This window comes from Osmerus eperlanus, chromosome 23 (genome assembly GCF_963692335.1).
Source record: "Osmerus eperlanus chromosome 23, fOsmEpe2.1, whole genome shotgun sequence".
NCBI lineage: Eukaryota > Metazoa > Chordata > Actinopteri > Osmeriformes > Osmeridae > Osmerus > Osmerus eperlanus.
Window position 1 is genome coordinate 1,443,755 of NC_085040.1, and position 22,426 is coordinate 1,466,180.

General features: G+C 45.6%; 3 protein-coding genes and 1 long non-coding RNA gene across 5 annotated transcripts in view; 2 read left to right on the forward strand and 2 right to left on the reverse strand.

Moving 5' to 3' along the window:
- LOC134009572 (mucin-2-like) overlaps window positions 1-22,426 on the forward strand; it is a 202,174-nt gene that overhangs the window by 71,863 nt on the left and 107,885 nt on the right. The gene's annotated exons all lie outside the window — the stretch shown is intronic.
- Window positions 913-9,630, reverse strand: LOC134009675 (heterogeneous nuclear ribonucleoprotein C). Of its 2 annotated transcripts, none has more exons than XM_062449254.1 (10): window positions 8,934-9,630; window positions 6,841-6,874; window positions 5,098-5,148; window positions 3,974-4,239; window positions 3,399-3,471; window positions 3,227-3,274; window positions 2,924-3,111; window positions 2,369-2,482; window positions 1,960-2,114; window positions 913-1,709 (listed from the first exon to the last, which is right to left on the reverse strand). In XM_062449254.1, exons 3-10 carry the CDS (start codon window positions 5,100-5,102, stop codon window positions 1,605-1,607), a joined length of 954 nt encoding a protein of 317 aa, XP_062305238.1. In that variant the 5' UTR covers window positions 5,103-5,148; window positions 6,841-6,874; window positions 8,934-9,630; the 3' UTR covers window positions 913-1,604. The 2 variants fall into 2 exon arrangements, with proteins under 2 accessions (XP_062305238.1, XP_062305236.1); XM_062449252.1 differs by having other exon boundaries at window positions 6,837-6,874.
- si:ch211-63p21.2 (FH1/FH2 domain-containing protein 1) lies at window positions 9,382-13,822 on the reverse strand. The gene is made up of 10 exons (XM_062449251.1): window positions 12,677-13,822; window positions 12,320-12,460; window positions 11,908-12,090; window positions 11,706-11,825; window positions 11,367-11,528; window positions 10,946-11,175; window positions 10,528-10,720; window positions 10,225-10,275; window positions 9,655-9,763; window positions 9,382-9,521 (listed from the first exon to the last, which is right to left on the reverse strand). Exons 1-10 carry the CDS (start codon window positions 13,124-13,126, stop codon window positions 9,493-9,495), a joined length of 1,668 nt encoding a protein of 555 aa, XP_062305235.1. The 5' UTR covers window positions 13,127-13,822; the 3' UTR covers window positions 9,382-9,492.
- Window positions 16,407-20,286, forward strand: LOC134010020 (uncharacterized). Its single transcript, XR_009928297.1, has 8 exons — window positions 16,407-16,610; window positions 17,234-17,340; window positions 17,564-17,668; window positions 17,848-17,922; window positions 18,397-18,467; window positions 18,720-18,891; window positions 19,121-19,387; window positions 19,432-20,286. It is a non-coding gene; the product is annotated as an uncharacterized LOC134010020 (long non-coding RNA).

A 22,426-nucleotide genomic window follows, 5' to 3' on the forward strand; every position in this document is an offset into this window, starting at 1 on the left:
ATTCTAAGGTTTGAGGCCTGCCCCTCATTCTCTGTCTAACTCACCCACCAGCAGTGTTTTCCTGTTTTACTACATGGTGTCAATGTTGATACCATTGATCGTATTGCTTTACAAGCCCATGGAAAATGGAAAGATTTAACCTAGAAGTGTGGTTTCATCTCACATATTTCATAAATCGTGTATGTCTGCATGTGGGTGGGGGGCTATGTGTGTACTGTATGTATGTGTGTGTTTGTGTGAACAGTGTTAAGTTGTGCAGATCATCTGTAATCTAGTTGGCACAGTTTAACCATCTGTATGTCTTGTATTGTTTTGTAATAGGCCAGACCATTAGACCACTTTAATCATTTATCTTTTCTTCTCTGGAACACTACGAAGTGTCCCGTTCATCACTCCGTCTGTCGTACACTCCTCCATCTGCACGCCGCTCCTATCCTTCACTTTCTCCTCCCTCTTCCCTCGGTCTGCCCATCCCTCTCTTCATTCACTCATCCATCTCGGTTCCTCGTCCTCAATCCCTTCTTTCGTTCACATATTTCTCTCCTCTCTCCGTCCATCTTTTTCTTCTCTCCATCTCTCTCTCTCTTATCGGAAAAAGTTTCGAAGTTTCGAATCAAACGTTTTTGAAAGAGAGAGCACAATAGCAAAGACAGGGAATGAAAGAGAGGGAGTCAAAGTGAGAGAGAATCCATAGTCTTTCAATCGGCCTGTTTTATGACTACACCCAGGCGCTCTCAAAACCTGAATCACCCTCGGCCTGCCCCATAGTCAGCACACATGCAAGTACACACAAGCACACTTTCATTCCGGGGTACACACATTTTCTTTCTCAGCATTTGCTCACAAACAACAAACGCAATCATTCCTTGCTTCTGCCCATTGTGAAACCTCACCCAAGAACACACACGCAGGTTCTGGATTGGAATTTTTATTTTTAAAGTTCACCAGCGCAATCAAATTAGTTACATTACACACCATTTAGGACAAACCAGCGTGAATTCGCTGCCTTACAGAAATCAAGGTTGACTAAGGTGAAATCAGCTTCATATCTCCTGACAAACAGAGTGAGAGAGAGACCGGTTTAACGGCTGAAAATTCTGCCCTTTTTTTCCCTTCTCTTCACACGTCTGTAAACATAATTTACTGTTTCAGGAAAACGCCATGTGCTCTGACGGAGCGCCACATTTCTCGTTGAAGTGTGGAAATGTAAGATTAACAGGAAACAGCGCCCCCTGGTGGCAACAAGACAGCGATGCGCAGACAGATCGGTCTTGAGACTGGACCGTATTAAAGGCAAACCAAGCCTTCTGAGTAACAAAACCAAGGATGAGGGTCCAAAAAAAAAACTGGAAAAAAAAACCTATCTAGAAAATCTAGAGAGAAAAGAAAATATATTCAGGACAATTGAAATATTTTACAGAAACCGTATGCGTGCGTTATCTACAATACACTGTATTGAAATGTCAATATTCATAGCGGAAAAACAACCGTCCTCAGGAACTGGAGCCGTGCACACGTGAGTTCTCCTTCTACACAATCCTTTGTGTATGCGTGTTATATCGCTGGCACGGCTCTGTGTGTGTGTGTGTGTCATCGCGCAGTGTTTACGAGTCATCTCCGTTGGCGCTGTCTCCGTCGTCCTCGCCCTCCTCCTGCTCTCCCTCCTCCTCCTCCTCTTCGTCGTCCTCCTCTCGTCCTCGACTCTTGACCTGCGCGGGGTTACAGGACATGTCACCGCGTCCTCTTCCTCCCCCGGTTCCCCCCTCCTTCCCTCTCCCGTGACGCCCCCTCCCCCTCGACCTCATCCTTCCATTGCGTCGTCTTTCGTCGCTCTCCCCTCTCTTTAACTCGCCCCTCTCCCCTCTCTTTAACTCGCCCCTCTCCCCCTTCTCTCACCCCCCCCCCCCCCACACACACACACACTCACCCATCCTTTACCTCCCCCTCCCAACCCCTCACCTCCTCCTCCTCCTCCAGCAGGTCGCCCTCCTCCTCGGAGTCGTTGAGCTCCTGGTTCTCCCGTTCTCTCTCCCTCTTCAGGCTCTCCTCCTTCTTCCCCCCGCTGCTGTGGAGGGGGGACACCTCCCCGGGCTCCAGCTTACCGCTCTTCAGATCTGGTGTGTGTGTGGGGGGGGGGGGGGGGGGGGGGGGAGGGAGGGGACGTGGCAGAAGGGAGAGAGAACATTCAGAGCGGAAGGAGAGAGACAGTTGAGAAAAGAGATAAACAAGGAATCGTGAGAAGGTCGCACTGCTTTGGGATGATGACAGTGAGCGCTGACGACCGTTTCACCGATGTGAACAGTTTCTCAGTACAAGTGCAGTTGTGTTCAGTTTCCTCCCCTCCTCTCTCCCCCCCCTCCCCCCCTACCTGTCTTCTTGCTGTGGTCCTTCTCCATGCGCTCCAGGCTCTCTAGCAGGTAGTCCACTTTGTGTTTGATCTGGGTCAGCTCCCTCTTAATGGTCTGCAGGTCGTCTGCCTTCACTGGGGACGGATAGGGAACACACCAGAGTGTTCACGGGCGCGTGTCGCATGCTTTTTGCGGTGCGGAAGAAACAGCGTGTGTGTGACCCCTGATTGACGGCATGGGACATGTGTGTATGTGTCTGTGTGTGTGTGTGGGGGGGTGTCTGTGTGTGTGTCTGCATGTGTGTGTCTGCCTGTGTGTGTGACGTGTTTGTGTGTGTGACGTGTGTGTGTGTCTCTGTGTGTGTGTGACGTGTGTGTGTCTGTGTGACGTGTGTGTGTGTCACGTGTGTGTGTGTGTCTGTGTGACGTGTGTGTGTGTGTCTCTGTGTGTGTGTGACGTGTGTGTGTCTGTGTGACGTGTGTGTGTGACGTGTGTGTGTCTGTGTGACGTGTGTGTGTGTCACGTGTGTGTGTGTGTCTGTGTGTGTGTGACGTGTGTGTGTGTGTGTGTCTCACTGGCGCGGGAGGTCCTCTGGCTGCTCTTGGAGGAGGAGGAGAAGCTGGTCTTGGTGCGTCTGCTGCCGCCCCCCCCGCCACCGCCCCCCCCGCCCCCGCTCACACTGACCCTCTGACGCTTGGAGGGGATCACGGCCCGGGACAGGGGGGGCGGGGGAGGGGGCACGCGGGCCTGGTACGAGTACATCCTGAAAGACACACACACACACACGGAGGGCTGTCTGGGGGCAGCAGAGACTCGGCCTGCTCCGTGCTGCAGGATTCAGCCGAGAGGAGGAGCGGTGAGAAGAACAGGTGGCTTACCTGTCGTAGTAATCCCTCTGGAAGTCATAATCCAGGTCAAATGAAGAACTGACGGGATGAGCAGGAGAGAGAGAGAAAAAAAGGAGAAGAATATGAGGTAAACGTGTATTTTAAATTTTTCCAGTGGAGTGGTAGAGTAGAGTGAGGCACAGCAGAGCGGAATACCTCTCACCTGTACATGTCCCCTGCAGAACGTTTCACTGTCTTGGATCTGTGTGGCTTCGGCTCACCTGCTAGATTAATGTCTGAGTGAGAGAGAGAGAGAGCGAGCGAGCGAGAGAGAGCGAGGGAGGGAGAGAGAGAGGAGGAAGAGAGAGAGAGAGACAGAGACAGAGACAGAGAGAGAGAGAGAGAGAGAGAGAGAGAGAGAGAGAGAGAGAGAGAGAGAGAGAGAGAGAGAGAGAGAGAGAGGAAGGGAGTGCGAGAGAAAAAGTGTGAAAGAAAAAGAGTGCGAGAGTGTGAAAGGAGGGAGTGTGGATGAGTAATAAGGGCAAAATAGAAGGAGAGAGACAGAGGGAAGGGGGTGTTAAAAAGTGAAATCAAGTGAAGGAGGGTGACCTCTATATGAACACTGCTCACTCTCCCAAACACTATGCATTAAGGGGGAAGTGGATTCTGATCGAGGGACACTCATTCCTTCTCACACACATACACTTTCTCTCTCACAAACACACACACACTCCTTCTCCCACACACACACAAGTACACTCTTTGTCACACAAAACACCAGCGCCCCCTCCCCCTCACCTAGCACCTGTCCCACGATCATCCTCCCGTCCTCCCCGCCCACGGCCGCGCGGGCGTTCCTCTCGTTGGCGTACTGGACGAAGGCAAAGCCCTTGTGCACGGAGCAGCCCACGATCTTGCCGTACTTGGAGAAGATGGCCTCCACGTCCGCCTTGGTCACCAGCAGCGTGTTGAGGTTCCCGATGAAGACCCGGGAGTTGAGGGAGCGCGGGTCCGTCTTGTTGGTCACGTTGCTCGCCATCAGGCTGCTGGTGGTGGGGGAGCGACTGGAGGGGAGGGAGGGGTGGAGAACAGAGAGGTGGAGGGAGAAACATTGAAGGGAGAGAAAAATAAAGGGGGAGAGAGAGAAAAGAGTAGGGGGAGACGAAAAAAGAGGGAGAGAAAAATGTAGATTCGAGAAAAAACAAGGGAGATAGGGTTTAGAGAGAGAGAGAGAGGAGGAGGCATGGAAAGATAACAGTGAAGGACGCAGGGGTATGGGCAGAGGGGAAGAGGAGGAAAACAGGGGCGGGTCAGACAGAGTAGAGAGAGAGATATAGGGAGAGAAGCTCAGAGAGTGTGTGCTTGTTCACTTCTGCCCTGCTTGGGAATCCTTTCTAAATCAATCGAACCTGCAGTATCCTGTGCGTGTGTATGGCATAGGCATGTGTGATAGAACAATATACAGAGAGAGAGAGAGAGAGAGAGAGAGATAGAGAGAGAGAGAGAGAGAGAGAGAGAGAGAGAGAGAGAGAGAGAGAGAGAGAGACTGACTGATTTGGTCTCTCTTCCAGAGAGATAAAAAAGAGACAGAGAGGAGAAATAAATTGAATAACCCTACCTGATACGTTTAACTGGACATACTACATTCTAAACCCCCATTCTACAGTATGTGATTACACATACGAAGAAATTTGGAGTTTCAGCATTCATCATGAATGTACACACACACACACTACGTGTTCTTGGAAGTTCCGGCCCACCCGCCAATCCACCAACTAATCATTCAATCCAACTTTATTTCTAAAGGTTAACAGTCTCAGTCTACGATTGAGGTAGTCTGCTTCAGGTATTAGGGTTCTGTGTTCACAGTGGGTTGTAGCTATGGTAACAGGTGACTGTAGCTATGGTAACCGTTGACTCACTCCATATCGTCTGGATGCGGGAGGTCTGTCTGCCTGCCTGCCTGTCTGACTCTGTTGAAGAGAAGAGTGTTGTTATTGGTTTCCTGAGGGCCAAGATGCATTGTGGTAGTTGGAGTAAGTAGGAAGGAGTGGAGATCTTTTTAATCAAACTAAAGCTAAAAAAAAAGTTAGGATTTTCTTTTGGGGTGTGTGCTGCCCCCAAGAGATGTGGCAACTAGGTGACAGGAATAATATGTATTATATGCTAATATGTAAAATGTCTGTGATATTATATACATAAAAATAACGTTAAAAAGGGACATCCAAAAACCTGTAGGATAAATTGTGTTATTATTTGTTACATCAAACAAGAAAGTCAGGAAAGGAGAAAACAACTGATTCATTTTGCTGGCTATTTTTTTTTAAGCTATTTTCAGATTATTATTCAGATGACTAATATATTATATATATATATATATATGTATATATAATATCTAACTGGTTCACTTATATATTTGAATTAATGGATATATTTATCTATATAAATATATTTATTTATATACATTTAAATTGTATTTTCAAATGACCTGTATGACCTTGCTCCAAGTGTGCCCATGGTGACAAAGTGGCAATTTATCCGTGGGCAATAGATACTAGTTCGGGAAAGAGGAAGAATTTTAGGTGAGGAACTGTATGCGTGTGTGTATGTTGAATGAGAGACAATTTTCACCCCATTATTATCACAACCCCATCCTCAGCAGCCAAAGATCACATGATCTCGCCAGGCCCACGATATGACCGCCTGTCTCATTTCCCATCTCACTTCACCATCTCTCCCTCTCCTCATCTACCCCCCCCCCCCCCTTCTTTGACTTTGTATATCTCTAGATTCCTCTAGGATGCTGACCACATCCACATCAGTAAGGCTTCACTGTAGTGTAGAGGGCGGTCTAGGCCGCACTCTTGTTCCTCATCGGGGCCGGTTACAGATGTCATTCTGACATTACGTGTTGATCGCTCTGGTACCCTCACACCGGCCACATGACAGACAGTAGCCTCAGCCAATCAGGACTCTGAGTTTTTCTGGGGGTGGGTGGGCTCCCCATTGGACAGGTTGAGAGATAAGTGTGTGGGTGTGTACAGAGAAGGTATTGGTCTGGAATCCAGTTATCTAGCCTCATGTGGGCATAGCTGGAGACATGGCTAAGAAACAGTCTTTCAGAGGACAGCTTTAAGGGGACTAACTGGCTGCTGTAAAGCTGGATTAATTTGTGTCTCAGTTAACCGAGTAAGGATTTTAGTATTTGTGCTTCAACTGTGACCTTTCCTCAACATCATCATCATCATTTAGAATCCTTTGTAACATCAGAGGAAATCTCTTGTAAAAAGGTTCTAAAATTAACAATGAGGTTCCAGATGACCCGACATCTCCTAGGTTTGGAACCCAGAGAGGTTCTTACAGGGTTGCAAATGGTTCTGCAATCATAATCCACATAGAATTGTAAATTATCTTTAATAATTTGGGAATAGGAAGACAAAAGGGAATGCAGACTAAACTACAAAAACTGTTTTAGGAAAAATGGAGTAGTGGTATTCTACCACAGCACAAAAAGGACTTACCTACGCCAAACATATTTTAAAATTAAAAATGTTTTAAAAGGAGGGGGGGGGTAGGCTACTTCCAAAAAGCAGACAAAATACAAACAGGTAAAAAAAAAAAAATGGTGCAAAAGCTGAGGTGGAAAACCAAAGTGTCAGACTTACGATTTGTCGTTGCTCAAAAAAGCTTCTTCAAAAACTACAGAGGAAGGAAACAAAAAAAAAGGCGAAATTAGAAAAATAACGTCTTCAACCTCTTCAACTGAGCTGAACAAACAGTTGACACAGTGGTGGAATTGGAGGAGATTCTGTAGGCCATGTTGGGATGCTGAACTGTGAAATTTGAATGTTGTTGGCTAGGCTAAAATGGTTAGCCTGTGGCTAGGTTAGCCTGTTACCTTGGTGACCCTCCAACTCCACCCCTGAAAGCTACCAGATTGGTACCATCAGGCTCTATTCAATATGTGCATGCTTATCAACACAAATGATGATTACATGATTATGACGAAGGGCTGTTGTTGTTGTTCTACAGTTTACATTTACATTTAGTCATTTAGCAGACGCTTTTATCCAGAGCGACTTACAGTAAGTACAGGGACATTCCCCCGAGGCAAGTAGGGTGAAGTGCCTTGCCCAAGGACACAACGTCATTTGACACGGCCGGGAATCGAACTGGCAACCTTCGGATTACTAGCCCGATTCCCTCACCGCTCAGCCACCTGACTCCCCCCTAGTTTCTTCTGCTGTACTTAATATATGCACCATTTGTACATCACTTTGAACAAAAGCATCTGAATAAAATGTAACTTAACATTTACTGTACATTTTGAGGACATGTAGGTGTCTTATTTCAATTCAAAACGGTACGCTAACAGACTGTATTAAAACAGCCTTTTAAATCCCCTATAGCAAAATGTTACCCCCTTAAGTAAGGTTGAAATCAAATGCTCCATTCACATGACTGAAGTAATCGTGATATCACACCCAGGCTGGAAACTATTTCACAGATACTGTACACTTCCTTCTCGTCAGGGCCTGTGATTTGACTACCGTACATGCAATGCAGTTCGACTTAATGGTGGAAATCCATGTTTTTTGAACATGGTAGCAAGACACCACTGAACCCTATAGAAATGTGACTGTGGTTACTCCCATTTCTGTAAATAAAAACCCTAGATCGTCCTGATGGGAGAGGTGATTGGACAGATTAGGGCCATTCTTGAGACTGACATTTGGGTTTTAAGAGGGGAATGTAGGCCAGATCTAACATAACTGAGATTTAGGACAGTGAGCCTATTCATGATAGTGAACGCAATCTATGCTTTCTGCAAATGCCATCTGCAGTCTCGCAGCCTGTAGCCCTGTGCCCTACTTTGCCAATTCACTTAAGAAGCTTTGTACTATTAAAGGCTCAACTCTTGGCATAAGAACATTACGACACATAAAACCATTTCCCCTTCGTGAGCTATATTCTTGATTTGACAATAAAACAGGCTTTCAGTAGATGCAGGTCTTTCAGAAATATGGGGTCACTTTAATGATTTTGATCAGAATATACACAAAGAAAAAAAGTCGCTTCGAAGACTACATACAAACGCGTCAGTCTAATTAAAGACAACATACGCTTTACATTATTACTAGTATTAGTAAAGTATTGTTTGTTTTGCACTGAAAACGCCCACTTTCAGTCCTTAACGGGAAAAATATTGCCTTAAAAATTACGTCATTTTTTTTAGCATTTGCGAACACTAAAAATAATGCAGATTATTTGATAAAAGCTACAACTGCTATTCAGGTTACAGGTGGCCTTGAAGGAAATGTCGGGAACAATAAAAACACATTTAAAAATGTTATTCCTGAAAGGGGAAAGACGACCGACATGACAACAATGATCAATTGTCCAGTCAAGATTGTAACAGTCTTCGATATTTCTGTCATTAAAAATACGACAACAACAAGCGAACAATCAATCTGATCTTAAAGTAACTCTGGAAAAATGTCGATTCAAAAGTCTCAATTCGAAAAATATATAGAAAAATATTGCTGCTAAAAGCTATTAAACACTAAAGCGAAGCCTGCTTGCCACCCGCAGAGACGAACCGCTGCATCACAAAATGAACGCCACCAAAGCAAACACAGTTTCAGACTATCAGCCAGAAAAATGCATTAAAAACAAAAACAAAAAGGTCCCAAAGATGGTTTTCAAAGTTAGAAAAAAAAACAAAAATAGAAAAATTCTCTCGATTCAAAATACTCACCCGGAGCTTATTTTTGTTTAAAAATTTGTAAAATGCGACGTTGGTTCACTTGGGTTGTCTTTCAAAATCCCTTGTCCGTTTCAGTTGGTTGATAAGGTTCCTTCAACCAGTGACCACGAAATGGCGACGGGTAGCACAACTAGCAGATGTGTCACGCCTCATCTGTGATGCTGATATCTTATTGGACCTGCTCACGAGAATATGTCTCTGTTCACTTCAACCATTGGTGCATCCGTCTGTCTTTATCCCAAGCCCAGGTCCAATGAAATAACGCACTCCCACCAGCATTAGAAACGTTACACATTCCAACACAGATTAATTCAGATCTCACACACAAAGTAGCCCTTAACAGAGCTGGAAGAGATAGGCCTATATATTTTAGTAGCATGTTCGTAGTTACATTTCCAAATTATATCTTAGATAGAGTTTTCCTTACGTAAAGGTCGTAGCCTACATACATTTCCAGTTAATCATAGGGATTTTGTTTAATGCGGCAACCAACTGTTATTTCTATGATCATTTCAAGACGCCTGTCCAAATACTAGCAACTAATGAAAAGTCACCACTTCGGTCTCCGAGAGAAAGGACCTGAAATATAAAAATAGACGTTTACTGAAATTCACTGTCTAATATTACAGTAAGATTGAGTGTGTGTGTGTGTGGTGAGTGTATGTGCATGGATGTTTGTGTTTGTGCATACTGTGCGCGTGTGGTACCTTACTTTTAATATCTATCTTCTTTCCGCGATGTCGGGGCAGAGTCAGGTTCAGCCTGAAGATAGATTCTGGGGTCCTCAGCACTTCATCTAATGTACTCTGTGGCACATGGTCCTGGCAGCACGTGAGGACATATATCATGCATTCACTTAGCATACTAAATGGCCGCTATGTCTTATGGTTAAACCTGACATTCATGCCAAAGCAAAGTGTTTTCAAAGCAGTCCACAGTGAAGAGATGACATGTAATTTTCAACACACACCAGGGGGGTATTCCAGAAAGCAGGTTATGTGACATCCTGCTTTCTGGAATACCCCCCAGGGAATCTACTAATCATCAAACAAACTCAATAAATATTATGATGCAAAATTACAAGGTGTGTGTGCTTGGTAACCATAACAAAACAGAGAATAAATAAGAAAATAAATGTTTAGATATAGAAAAGTTTCAACAATTGCACATGGTGGATTCACTGTCCCTCAAGTTGTGACACGGACACATACACGACTAGCTGTAGTCCCTTTGCCCAGAAATATCCTTAATCTCTCAGTATCATCGAGCTGTCTCTCCTTACCTGATCAGTCTGTGGGTGTTTCTGGTGGAGTCCAGGTGTGCCAGGTGTGCGGTCCCGTCCTCCTCTCTCCAGGTCCCGTCCTCCTCTCTCCAGGTCCCGTCCTCCTCTCTCCAGGTCCCGTCCTCCTCTCTCAAGGTCCCGTCCTCCTCTCTCCAGGTCCCGTCCTCCTCTCTCCAGGTCCCGTCCTCCTCTCTCCAGGTCCCGTCCTCCTCTCTCCAGGTCCTGTCCTCCTCTCTCCAGGTCCCGTCCTCCTCTCTCCAGGTCCCGTCCTCCTCTCTCCAGGTCCCGTCCTCCTCTCTCCAGGTCCCGTCCTCCTCTCTCCAGGTCCCGTCCTCCTCTCTCCAGGTCCCGTCCCCTCTCTCTCTGCTCCAGGATGGACAGACGAGTGGTCCGGTACTCCAGAGAAAAGTCGCTGACCGTCTTGCAGAAGTCCTCCGCCTTCGTCTCTCTCACCATGGCTTTGGAGTAGCCCAGGAACAGCATGAAGGAGTGGAACCTGAATCAGGAGTTGACGTGGCAACGTAAAGAAAGCGGGTGAGGGGCAGAGAGAAAGACAGGGAAGAGATGGATGGAGGGAACCGAAATAGAGAGCTCTGCTCCTGTCTGGTAAACTCCTGTTCCTTCATCCATCCATCCATCATTCAAACCCCCTGTCCTCCCATCTGTCCATCCGTCCGTTATTTTAACCCCACTGCACCCTGGGAATTGTAGTTTTCTTTACCTGTTGATGACCCGTCGGTGGACAGCTCTTAGAACCTTCAGTCTCTCCTCACACTCCTTCAGGAATTTAGGCAGCCTCTGTCGCAACTTCCCCTCCTGTGTTCCTCCCCCCTCCTTCTCCCCTCCTCTCCTCTTCTCATCCGCCCGGTCCAGCAGACGCACCTGTTCCCATGATGCTTTGCAGAGAGCCTCCAGTTGGGTGAGGTTGGCCTGGACCTGGGAGTAGTCACACTGGGGCAGAGGGTTAAGGGTCAACACCGTGGTAATAATAGCGCAACCGAGAGTGCGTATTTGCGACAACACTCACATTGAAACAACCTCACATGCAAACACTAAATGCATGAAACCTTTTTTTTCTTCTCACCAATCCATCATTACGTGTACTGTGCTTTACTGTAAGACACACGCACATACACACACACCTTGCTGGCTCGGGTGACGGCAGCGATGTCGGAGTGGAGGTCGGAGGACTGTGGGTACAGCTGCAGCAGCAGCACACACACGTGATGCAGCAGGGGTCGACGAGAGTGTGTGTCTCGGACCTGGGACAGCTTCCCCAGGTAGCTCAGCTCAAATCCACGGGCCTGGGGAGTGATGGATAAATGGATGGACGGTTGGATGGGTGCATGGGTGGATGGATGGGTGGATAGGTGGATGTGTGGATGGATGGATGGATGGGTGAATATAGGTAGGTAGGTATCTTATTTTGACATTTGGACAAGCAGAGAAAGCATGATGAGGGGAGACTTGAAGAAGCTCACCTTACACCCGTTGAGGAAGTTTCCAACTGCCAGCACTGTGGCCAGAATGCACCTGAAGGTCTGACTGGCGGCCAGCTGTTCCATTGCCAGCTTGAGGTGGAAGAGAGGCTCAGCGATTTCCTGATCATAAAATGGTCAAAACTCAAACACAAATCCACCTTTTTTCTTTTTAGGTCTCCATCTTTCTTTGTCTGCCTCTCACCCTTTCCAAGATGTCATAGTCCAGTGTAAAGGCCCAGAGCTGAAGCCTGGAGCTCAAGTGAGAGATGCTTCCCAAGGTGAGGAGGCAGAGCTCAGCTGGGGCCAGAGTCGAGCGGGGGGCCTGGGACTGGGCCTCCCTGATGAGGCCCAGCTCCTCTTCAGTAGGGACTAGGGCCTGCAGACGCTGCATTAGGAGACAGAGACAAAGAGAGAGAGAGAGAGAGAGAGAGAGAGAGAGAGAGAGAGAGAGAGAGAGAGAGAGAGAGAGAGGGAGGGAGGGAGGGAAGGAGGGAGGGAGGGAGGGAGCAAAAGAGATAGAGAGAAGGAACGAGTCGTCATAGAGAAATGGATCAGCTGTGGTGATAAGCGACGTGTCACGGTATGTGTACTGCAGATTTACCTGTGACACCTACCTGGATGTCCTCTCGGTCCAGCACACTGGTGTCCATGCTGTAGATGGCCGGGGGCAGGAGGCAGGGAGGGGGCAGGCTACTGAGGGCTATGGTGATGATATTACTGCGCTTTACACCCAGAACTGACACCAACGGCTGCTTCTGAAAGGGGGGGATTAGAAAAAGAGGTGAAATCCAATCCAATCAAACTTTACAAGAGGGCTGATCCAGGAAGAACGAGGGGACATGCAGAGAGTGCGTATAATCATACACGCATAATTATATTTTATATGTAAAAAGTGCACTGGCATGAACAAGGGGGTTCAGATAACCCACTTCTTTACTGACGTCAAACCTTCCCACCGCCTGTCCACCTACCCGCCATCCTGACCGTAGACTGCAGATGGCGCTGTTTCCCTTGCTCTCAAACAGGTACTCCAGGCGGTTGGTGTCCAGGTTGACGGGCTCCAGGCCGGCCCAGATGGTCTGAGTCCCGAAGCGGGTGACCCTGGGCAGGGGAGGCAGACTCTGGAGCTCCCTCCAGTGGAGCCTGAGGGTACGACACCCCGGCGGCCGACCCTTCGGGGAGGTACGGGACAGTGGAGGAGCTGAGGGTGGGAGAGGTGGAGGGATCGGTGGAAGAGGAGGGATTTGGGCGGGGCCTCCATCTTCCTCGGTGCTGTCCAATCCGAGATCTTCCTCATCCCACAGGTCGGAGAAGTCCAAAGTGTTGAGGCGCAGACGTCCAGCAGGGTTGAGGAACGAGGCCCAGGATTGGTCGAAGACGGAGGGGAGGGGCGTGTCTTTGATTTGATCCGATTGTTTCATTGGTCCACACAGAGAGTAGTTGTGGTTCAAATAAATGTTCGTTATGTCCTTTAGATCTGATTTTGATCAGATCAGACAGTTCTGGAGTCCGTAATGACAAAACTGAGCGCTCGATTTAATCTCAATCTTAATTTGAAAGACTGTAAAATAAATGTTGTTTCATGGTCCAAGCTAAGTCAAGTGTGAGCTGTGCTGCAGTATTCACTAAAACCCTTCCTCAGTCTTCCTCATGGTCGTCTTTGATCTCCAGCCATGAAATCCAGCAAAAACACACTTGTGTGTTTACATCCAAACCTCATTGGCCACTCTATTTTCAGCCACCGACCACAAAGTCAGTCTAAATCATGTCCTCCTCTCCACAGATAAAATCCCCTCGTTCTCTCCGTTCAAGAGTCTTCAAGTTCCTTCGGTGGTCTCCGCACAACTCAAGATAACTGTGCTGTCTCTAATCCAAATAGTCCTTTCTGTTTTCAGGGGAATTCTCAGGTCCAACTGGCTGTTTTGTTCAACCTTCTGAACTAGGATTCTGCTGGTTCTGATGACATCACTCAAGCCTGGGTATGGTTCTGTCCTGTCCAAGTGTTCCTGTTCACTGACCTGCTACCAAGGCAACCCACTCTTTCACTTGGTCTCCTCTCTCTCCCTCTCTCTGCCTTTATCTCTCTCTCTCTCTCTCTCTCTCTCTCTCTCTCTCTCTCTCTCTCTCTCTCTCTCTCTCTCTCTCTCTCTCTCTCTCTCTCTCTCTCTCTCTCTCTCTCTCTCTCTCTCTCTCTCTCTCTCTCCCTCCCTCCCTCCCTCCCTCCCTCCCTCCCTCCTCCCTCCCTCCCTCCCTCTCTCTCTCTCTCTCTCTCTCTCTCTCTCTCTCTCTCTCTTTCTGCAGACTCAGTGAATGGTCCCTCCTCTTCATTCTGAGGCCTCAGTGTATCAGTCTGGGTTTATTTGAGTTGCGCCCTTTCCTTTAATTTCCTTATCGAGCCTCCATCACGTTTGTATACACCCAGCCTTCATAACACACACACACACAGACAAACACACACACACACACACACACACACACAAACACACACACACAAGCATGTACAGTATATGTATTCCCATGTGTAAACATACACAGATTCATCAGAATGTCTGGTAACTTATACACACAGACCTTTTCATCCTCGCATACTGATGGAGCCAGTTAGTTTATCACTGTAATGATGCACCACCAATACACTGTGTGTATGATGCACGCACACACACACACACATACACACACATACACACACACACACACACACACATATAAACATGCTCAGACAGACAAGTATACACACATCCATATACAAACACACACACAGTCATACACACACACACATTTTGCTCTTTCTATACTGATAAAGCCATGACTTCAACCTTGATGTATCAGTAATATGGTAAGTGGGTGTCTTGACAGTACTTTCTGAGATACTAGCTAGCTTGGTTGGCATAACGCAAACCTCTTATAATGATGACAGGGCCAGGCACACTTTACCTACAATATCTCACACCGAGGGGACTTCTGTCAGTTGTAACTAAGGGGTGGCTTATCTCAAGTAAAAGGCTTAATACCATTGCTGTACCCTGTGCAGTAAATATATATTTTCATTTCCTTATACATTATATTATACATTTTGTCTTGATGCCTTTTATGGTTTATGTAATGCACCTGAAATTACCTTGTTGAGATATGGCAATGAACATGCCTTGCTTGTTAGTGATGTACTGTTGATGTCTAAATAAATCATATTAATAACAACCTACATTATTATAAAAGCATTTATTTTAGTAGGTTTGAAGTTGACAGAGTAGAGTGTAACATCCTGCGGCAACCCTGTGGGAACAGAGATTTTAAGCGGGTTTCGCGGTGACTCCCGGCGTCCAGAGCTGTTTGTTTATGCCGGGGTTTGTTTGTTTCGGAGCCTCCCGGACATCTGAAGCTATCGAGAAAGATCTGCACCATAATTACTGTAAGTGTAATCGTTCCTAATGAGTTATTTTCATTTCGGAGATCAACGGATTATTGGCTTTGGCGGTCAAGCAGCAGAGCTCAGTTTAGGGTGGCCTAGGCTCCTCTAGGAGTGGCCCATGAGAAAGGCTGGGCGGGTGCACAGGTTGGAAAAACATCTCAAGGGGATCAAGGGAATACCACAAGAAAGTCTTTACAGGTGTTGCACCGAAAGCTGTGACCCATCAGAAACTGTGACCGCAGAGGGCGCTGCTGCACATCGTCTGCCCGTGCCTGGTAGACAATGGAGGGCGAAGAAGAGCGTCTACGCAAACGACGTAAACATTAATACATTACATCCAAGGGTGGAAGCTGTATGTAAGTCCCTGGTTTCATAGGCCTTGTGTTTCAAGATGCTTCTAGACCATCAACTAAACTTTAAATATTCATATTCTACTGTAAAGAAAAGAAAGAACTAAATATTTAATGGACCAGCACACAAGTTGTCAGAATATGTGACCCCACTGTAACTGCTTAATAAAGGAGTTTAACTTCAACATATTGTTGTTTGGGGTAGTCTTGTCATCCCTTCACACTAATATGGACTTATGTTTTCTTATTTGGGGTCCTCACAGAGCCAGTACCACAGAGGTCACCATATCTGACAGCCGTCGGAATGTGTGACCCCCACTGTAACTGCTCAATAAAGGAGTTTAACTTCAACATATTGTTGTTTGGGGTAGTCTTGTCATCCCTTCACACTAATATGGACTTATGTTTTCTTATTTGGGGTCCTCACAGAGCCAGTACCACAGAGATCACCATATCTGACAGCCACTGCAGCCGTCAGAATATGTGACCCCACAATAGCAACATTATCAACAAAAACAGCCTTTTTAAATTACAATCATAAATATACTGCCCCCCTGAACAGTCAGTGACAAGTTCATAAAATGATGGAGGAATTAACTCTTTTTTTTCCAGAATGATTGAAGTCAACCATTGCACTTTATTTTGTCGAATAGCCTACGACTTTAACACTTTATATTTTTCATATAGAAAATAGTTTTTCGATTGACTGTTACAACTTCTTGATGTCTTATATTTGTACCTTTCACCCTATTTCTGTAGATGCCACCCATTTCGAGATACTTGGGTTGCCCATTTCTGTGTCAAATTCAGTGACCGTAAAACGTCACCTTCTTCCGCTATCCGTAATTGGCTTTCGTACCCTGTCAATCGATTGTCCCCGCCCCTTCGGCACGCTCCTGTTCGTTGTTTTGGATTTCTTTTTTTTTTTATGGCGAGAGCGCCGTCCCGACTCCCGATGCGCGAGTGGTGTTTCGCCAGACTGAAATCATAGCGGATTAGGCTACTATGTCAAATATTTTAGAAGCATCGCGGATGTACGGATATAAATCCCGTCCAAAAGAATTATTTTTATTTAGGTTCTATGAAGTATGAACGTCCTAATAATCTTGTGTTACAGTTTTGTGAAGATGAGGCTTTCAACTTAAGGTATGGAACTATTGTTGTCTAAGTTGATTAAAAAACATCTACCGATGAACTATGCATAGCCTAATGGACCGATATTGCTTGGTCATAATTTATTTCTCTCTAACAAACTGATTGGGCTAGTCTGTGTATTGAAATGTGTAATGATGTCTGCAAGATGCAAGAATCATGCTCGTGACATTCATTCATTCGTCGGAAATTATGCGAATGGACAAGTTGTCACGCTATAAAAGCTATCCTAAAGCTTCTCCCATTACGTAACACCGAATACCAACCAGCTGTTTCTGTAATACGGGACACTTAGGTCGAGAATAATGTGCAGTAACAAAAATAATAAATTCTAACACCCTGCAATTCTTGCCTGGTCAAAATAATCCTTGATGCAATGTCTGCCCTGTGACATTTCCACTGGGCTGTCCAATTTTGCGTAACGTTTTTAGTAATCCATGGGTTTATATAACACAACTAAAACATTGCACCTCGATTTAACACAAGTTTCAGTATTTGTAAACCATCGATGATTTAAATGAACCAGGTGGTGAACCAAACTAAATGTGTAAAGTGAAACACATGTTCCTCCACTGTTAGTCCTAATTTGACCCAGCCGGTATGAACGACTCTGGCAGGTCGAGAACTATGTGTGGTCTGTGAACGGAGAGAGGTCATGCCGCGCAGAGACTCAGACATTCACGTCTTATTTACCTCCGGAGAGACTTCGGACAACGACTGTGAAGTAAGACATCAGAGCGTGCATGTGTGCGTGCGCATGAGAGCTTTTGCGTGCGTGTGTGTCTGACCAAACATAACACTCGCTTTAATCTCTAGCTGCTGTGCTGTCCAATTAGTAACGGACTAATGGCTTTCAATAAATCATTACAGTACACTCTCTCTCTCTCTCTCTCTGCTTTTTCCCTGCTCTCCCTGTCTCTCTTTCTCTCTCTTTGCCTTGAAAACAGATGGGGGCAAGTTGTGTCGAGAGAGACGGAGTGTGTCTGTGTGAGATTGGACCTTGTTCACTGTACGCCGAAGCACACGCACACGCACACACACACACACTGCTGGTGAGTGAGAGAGAGGCACTCTTCCCGTCACAGTCATGCTGTCAGTGGCCCCTGGCTGCCACAATGTTCCTTTCAATCTCACCCACCCTCTAATCATTCACATTTAATTAAAAAAAAGAAAAAGAATATCTCTCTCTCTCTCTCTCTCTCTCTCTCTCTCTCTCTCTCTCTTCTCTCAGGACACATTAACTTGTGAGCACTGTGGTCAAAACAGGGTGGCGATTACCAGGTATTCAGAAGGCTATGGCACAGAGGTATGTGTGTGTTTGTGATTATATCCATTATAAGTCGAGTTTAACTGTCTATAATGGGAGTCAGGTGGCTGAGCGGTTAGGGGAATCGGGCTAGTAATCTGAAGGTTGCCGGTTCGATTCCCGGCTGTACAAAATGACGTGTGTCCTTGGGCAAGGTACTTCACCCTACTTGCCTCGGGGGAATGTCCCTGTACTTACTGTAAGTCGCTCTGGATAAGAGCGTCTGCTAAATGACTAAATGTAAATGTAAATAACCATAAAATGTGTGGGTTGAATCATGCACACTATATAATGTGACACAGACATACACTCACACACACAAATAATTTCAAGTTGAAGTTGCTTTCAAATCAAACAAAGGTGGGCGCTCAAATGAGTCACTGGACATCAGAAGCTAAAACTTCACATAGTGTATTTCTTTGCAATAGGTCTGTGTGTGTGTGTGTGTTCATATCCGTGACTCATATTTTGCAGGAGGAATGTGTTTTGTCCGATCCTCAGGGTGAAAGTGACGCAGATGCTGACATAGAAGATGCAGACTGCAGGTTCGACACACGCACACACACGCACGCACACACACACACACACACAGACATATACAGACACACACACACGCACACAGACATATACAGACACACACACACGCACAGACATATACAAACACAAACACACACGCACAGACATATACCCACACACACACACACACAGACACACACACACACAGATATTGTTTGTCGTTTGTATCGTTTCCCCCTTATTCCTCCTTTGACTCTTCAGCTTTGTTCTGATTGGTCCAGACTGCAGGAGCCAGGTTCTCTCCAGCGAATCAGCTCACGGAGACGCAGACGACCACGAGTCACACGACAGGATACAACGGAGAGCGAGGATGACGGTGGGCGGAGCCACAGGTCCCATCGCTGGAACCTCAGACTCAGTCCTCACCGGGCTCATGGCAGGACCAATCAGGAGGTCAACAGGACCGCTCAACAAAAACATAGAAAACCATCAACTAAAACTTGCAGTGGCCCCCTTGGTACAAATGTCACTTTCTCACTTTCTGTCTCTCTCTTTTTCCTCCCTCTCTTTCTCTCTCTGTTTTTTCAGCTCTCTCTCTTTTTTCTCTCTCTCTCTCTCTCTCTCTCTCTCTCTCTCTCTCTCTCTCTCTCTCTCTCTCTCTCTCTCTCTCTCTCTCTCTCAGGAGAGTGTGTCCCAGGTCAGACCGCTGGTAGTATGTCAGCCCAGTGTCGGAGAAGGGCAGAAGGCCCCCGTAGAAACTTCCGGAAGTCCCAGGTGGCTGATGTCCTTGAGGCCCTCATCTCTCTCACTCTCGTTTATCCTCCTCCTCTCTCTCCCTCTCTCTCTTTCCTTAGTCATTGTTCTCATGTCTTTCTTCTTGCCGTCGACCGGTGCTTGACCAAACTCTACGTTCCCTGAATCGTGCATCTGTCTGTCTGACACGGTTTGTGTTGTTTGTGTCTGTTGCGATTCTTTGTCACGAAGGCGAGACAGGCAGCCTGTGCTACTTCACCCTTTATTTTGTCCACCTATCATCTCTCTCTTTTTGATTGGCGTGCTTTTATCGTTTTATCGTCATCTTCCTCCCCTTCTCTATCTCTGGCGTTCTCTCTTTTTCCTCTTTCTCTGTCTCTTTTTCTCCCTCTCTCCCCCTCGTTTGTAAAAATAGACCTCTCGGCTCTCTGCTCATACTAAGCAGAGAGGGTGTGATATGGAGGAGGAAGGGTTAGAATGTCGCGCACGGATGGTGTGGTTTGGCTCAATGGAAAATATGTAAATAACTGAACTATGCAATCCTCTCTATCTCTCCTCTCCTCTCTCTCTCTCTCTCTCTCTCTCTCTCTCTCTCTCTCTCTCTCTCTCTCTCTCTCTCTCCCCCTCTCTCTCTCTCTACCTGTTCTTGTTCTCTTTCCCTTCCTGTCTTCTGCCTCGTTCCTCCTTTTTTCTCTGAGGCAGGAACGGTCCTTTGTGAATAACGGGACCCATGTCTCTAAATTAGCACTTGTCCTAGTTTTTTAAAATATATATATAAAACAGTAGAGCTTAGACATGGGCCAACCTCTCATCGTTTTGATAGACTTGTTGTTTGGCAGGTAACTTACAAGGTCTAAGTTATCCGAATTGAAAGTGTGTTGTAAATTTGGTAACTCTCTATAGGAGCTAATACTTTACTGACTACGTGCGATATGTATCTACAAATCAGTATGTGACAAACTTCATCCAAATGTTTATTTCCTCAATTGTTTTATGTGCTTCGTCTAAGTTGCCAGATTTGTATACATGTATGTTTATTGTTATATTTTGTGGGGCCAGAAAATTGATGATGAATAAAACAACATTGTATTTTGAGGTTTGTGTAAGTAATTGGGTGTGCTCAAGCCTTCGGCGAGAGCACAACCTTTGTTCTCTCACATATATATTATTATTTATTTTTTTTAAAATTTTTGCCCCCCTAAAACTCAGTCAATATTTGGCATACATAGACAACGTAGGTGTCAAAAGTTTCGTCTTGGTAGCGATTGAGTTGCTTCTATTGGAATTTACGTTCCGTTGCATGGTTTAGGCTCAAGTTAAGTTTTTGTGGCGAAAAGTGAAGCTAACGGTGGCTAATTTGCTAGCCACAGTCACTGACGTTACTAACGTCACTACGTCACTAACGTCACGAAAACACGCGTGACTACCTTTGGCAGAACATTCGTTTCCCATCTGTTAACTTGGGGGATAGCTAGGCTAACTATAGCTTTACTGCAAGGCAGCTGCAGAAACGCCACAAGCAAAGAGGCTAGGGTGATAACTATTTAATCATTTTACTTTGTGATATGACACACAATTGTGATGTGTAATGTACAGTATAAGCTGATATTATTAAGGAAGTACATCTACTTTCGGAAACAGTAGTCTACTATTTCACTGAAGTATTAGCATCATGACATTAGCCTGTGTTGCCCGGGCAACACATACTACAGTGGTCTATGATGTATCTGTTTTAAATCGTTAAAATAAACATTCCTCACATGTACATTTTCGTTGTAGGATTTATTCTGACATTAGTAAACGATTTGTTGGTGAAATTACCATTACCTGTGGTTTCAAACCAGTGTAGCTCACTGCAACGCTGTAGCTTACGCGAGACACACTACAAAAACATCTACAGTACACAGCTGTTTAGGAAGTCAAACGGCGACAGAACATGTTCGGCACTCCCCTTACTTAAATCAAAAGTCTATCTAACTACTAACCTGAACTTCATTGCCACAGCCTAAACGTTGTCAATCTGTTCATGAAAATAATTAATTTCAGCTTAAACCGTACAACGGAACGTTAAATCCAATTCAACCAACGCAATCGCTACCAAGACGAACACAGCAGTAGTCTAGTACTGTACCGTAGTAGTACAATTTACCGGGGCAGCTTCTCCACACAGGGCTATATCGCATTTTGCGTTGTTACTGACAATGATCGCTACCAGTGAGCTTTTTATGAATGAGCGATTTTCCACTAAATAAATGTCAAGCTTATTTACGTTTTGGGGGGCATATTTTCAGTTAGCAGATGGTACTGTTTGAATCGCGATTCCATCTTCTACTGCCGGGTAACGTCGTAGAATAATCTTCAAAGGGGTTCTTTATTAATGAATGAATGCAATGAGTAGGCTACATGCCTGAAAATATCACGAGAAGGGAAAAACTTAAAATGACGTTTAAATCATAGAGATTAGGTCAATTTTTACACCGGTCTGCCAAATTTATTCGTTTTGATTCAACGATGAGGCTCTTGCAGGGGAAATGAGAAGACATCTATTTCATTCTACACTTCACTCGTATTTTCAGTTGTAAATGAGCAGCAAAAAAAAAAATGCTTTTAAATCTATTTAATCTTTATAAATAATAAGTATGCATTTTCATATAAAATATACAGAAATCAGTTGTAAAAATGTCATTCAAAAACGGACCCCTGTGCATCCGACGCAAGCAAGCACACCCTACAATTTCCCCAGAAATTGTACCCTCTCTAGTTTAGACTGCATTCTCAATCATGATACTTTCACCTCTTCAAAAGTTCATTGCAACTTCTACCCACAATGCATTGTAATAGGCTGCATACTCTAATCTTTATGGAGTTAATGTGTCTGTGCTTAAACTGTCTGTGGTGGAGGACGAGAAGGGGAAAGAGAGAGACAGTGTGGGTGAGAGAGAGAGAGAGAGAGAGAGAGAGAGAGAGAGAGAGAGAGAGAGAGAGAGAGAGAGAGAGAGAGAGAGAGAGAGAGAGAGAGAGAGAGGGGGAGGAACACATAATATCGTGGGCACAGCCACTTTCCTATGAAACATGCACAGGAAAGAAGCGATTGAGTGAGAGAATGAGTGTCAACCTTCTGAGGCAAGGAGGGAACTAATTGGAGCCCCACTGTCTAAAAATCTTGTGGAAAAGGTCCCTGGAGAGTGGTGACCCACAAGGAAGCTACAGACCTCTCTCTCTCTCTCTCTCTCTC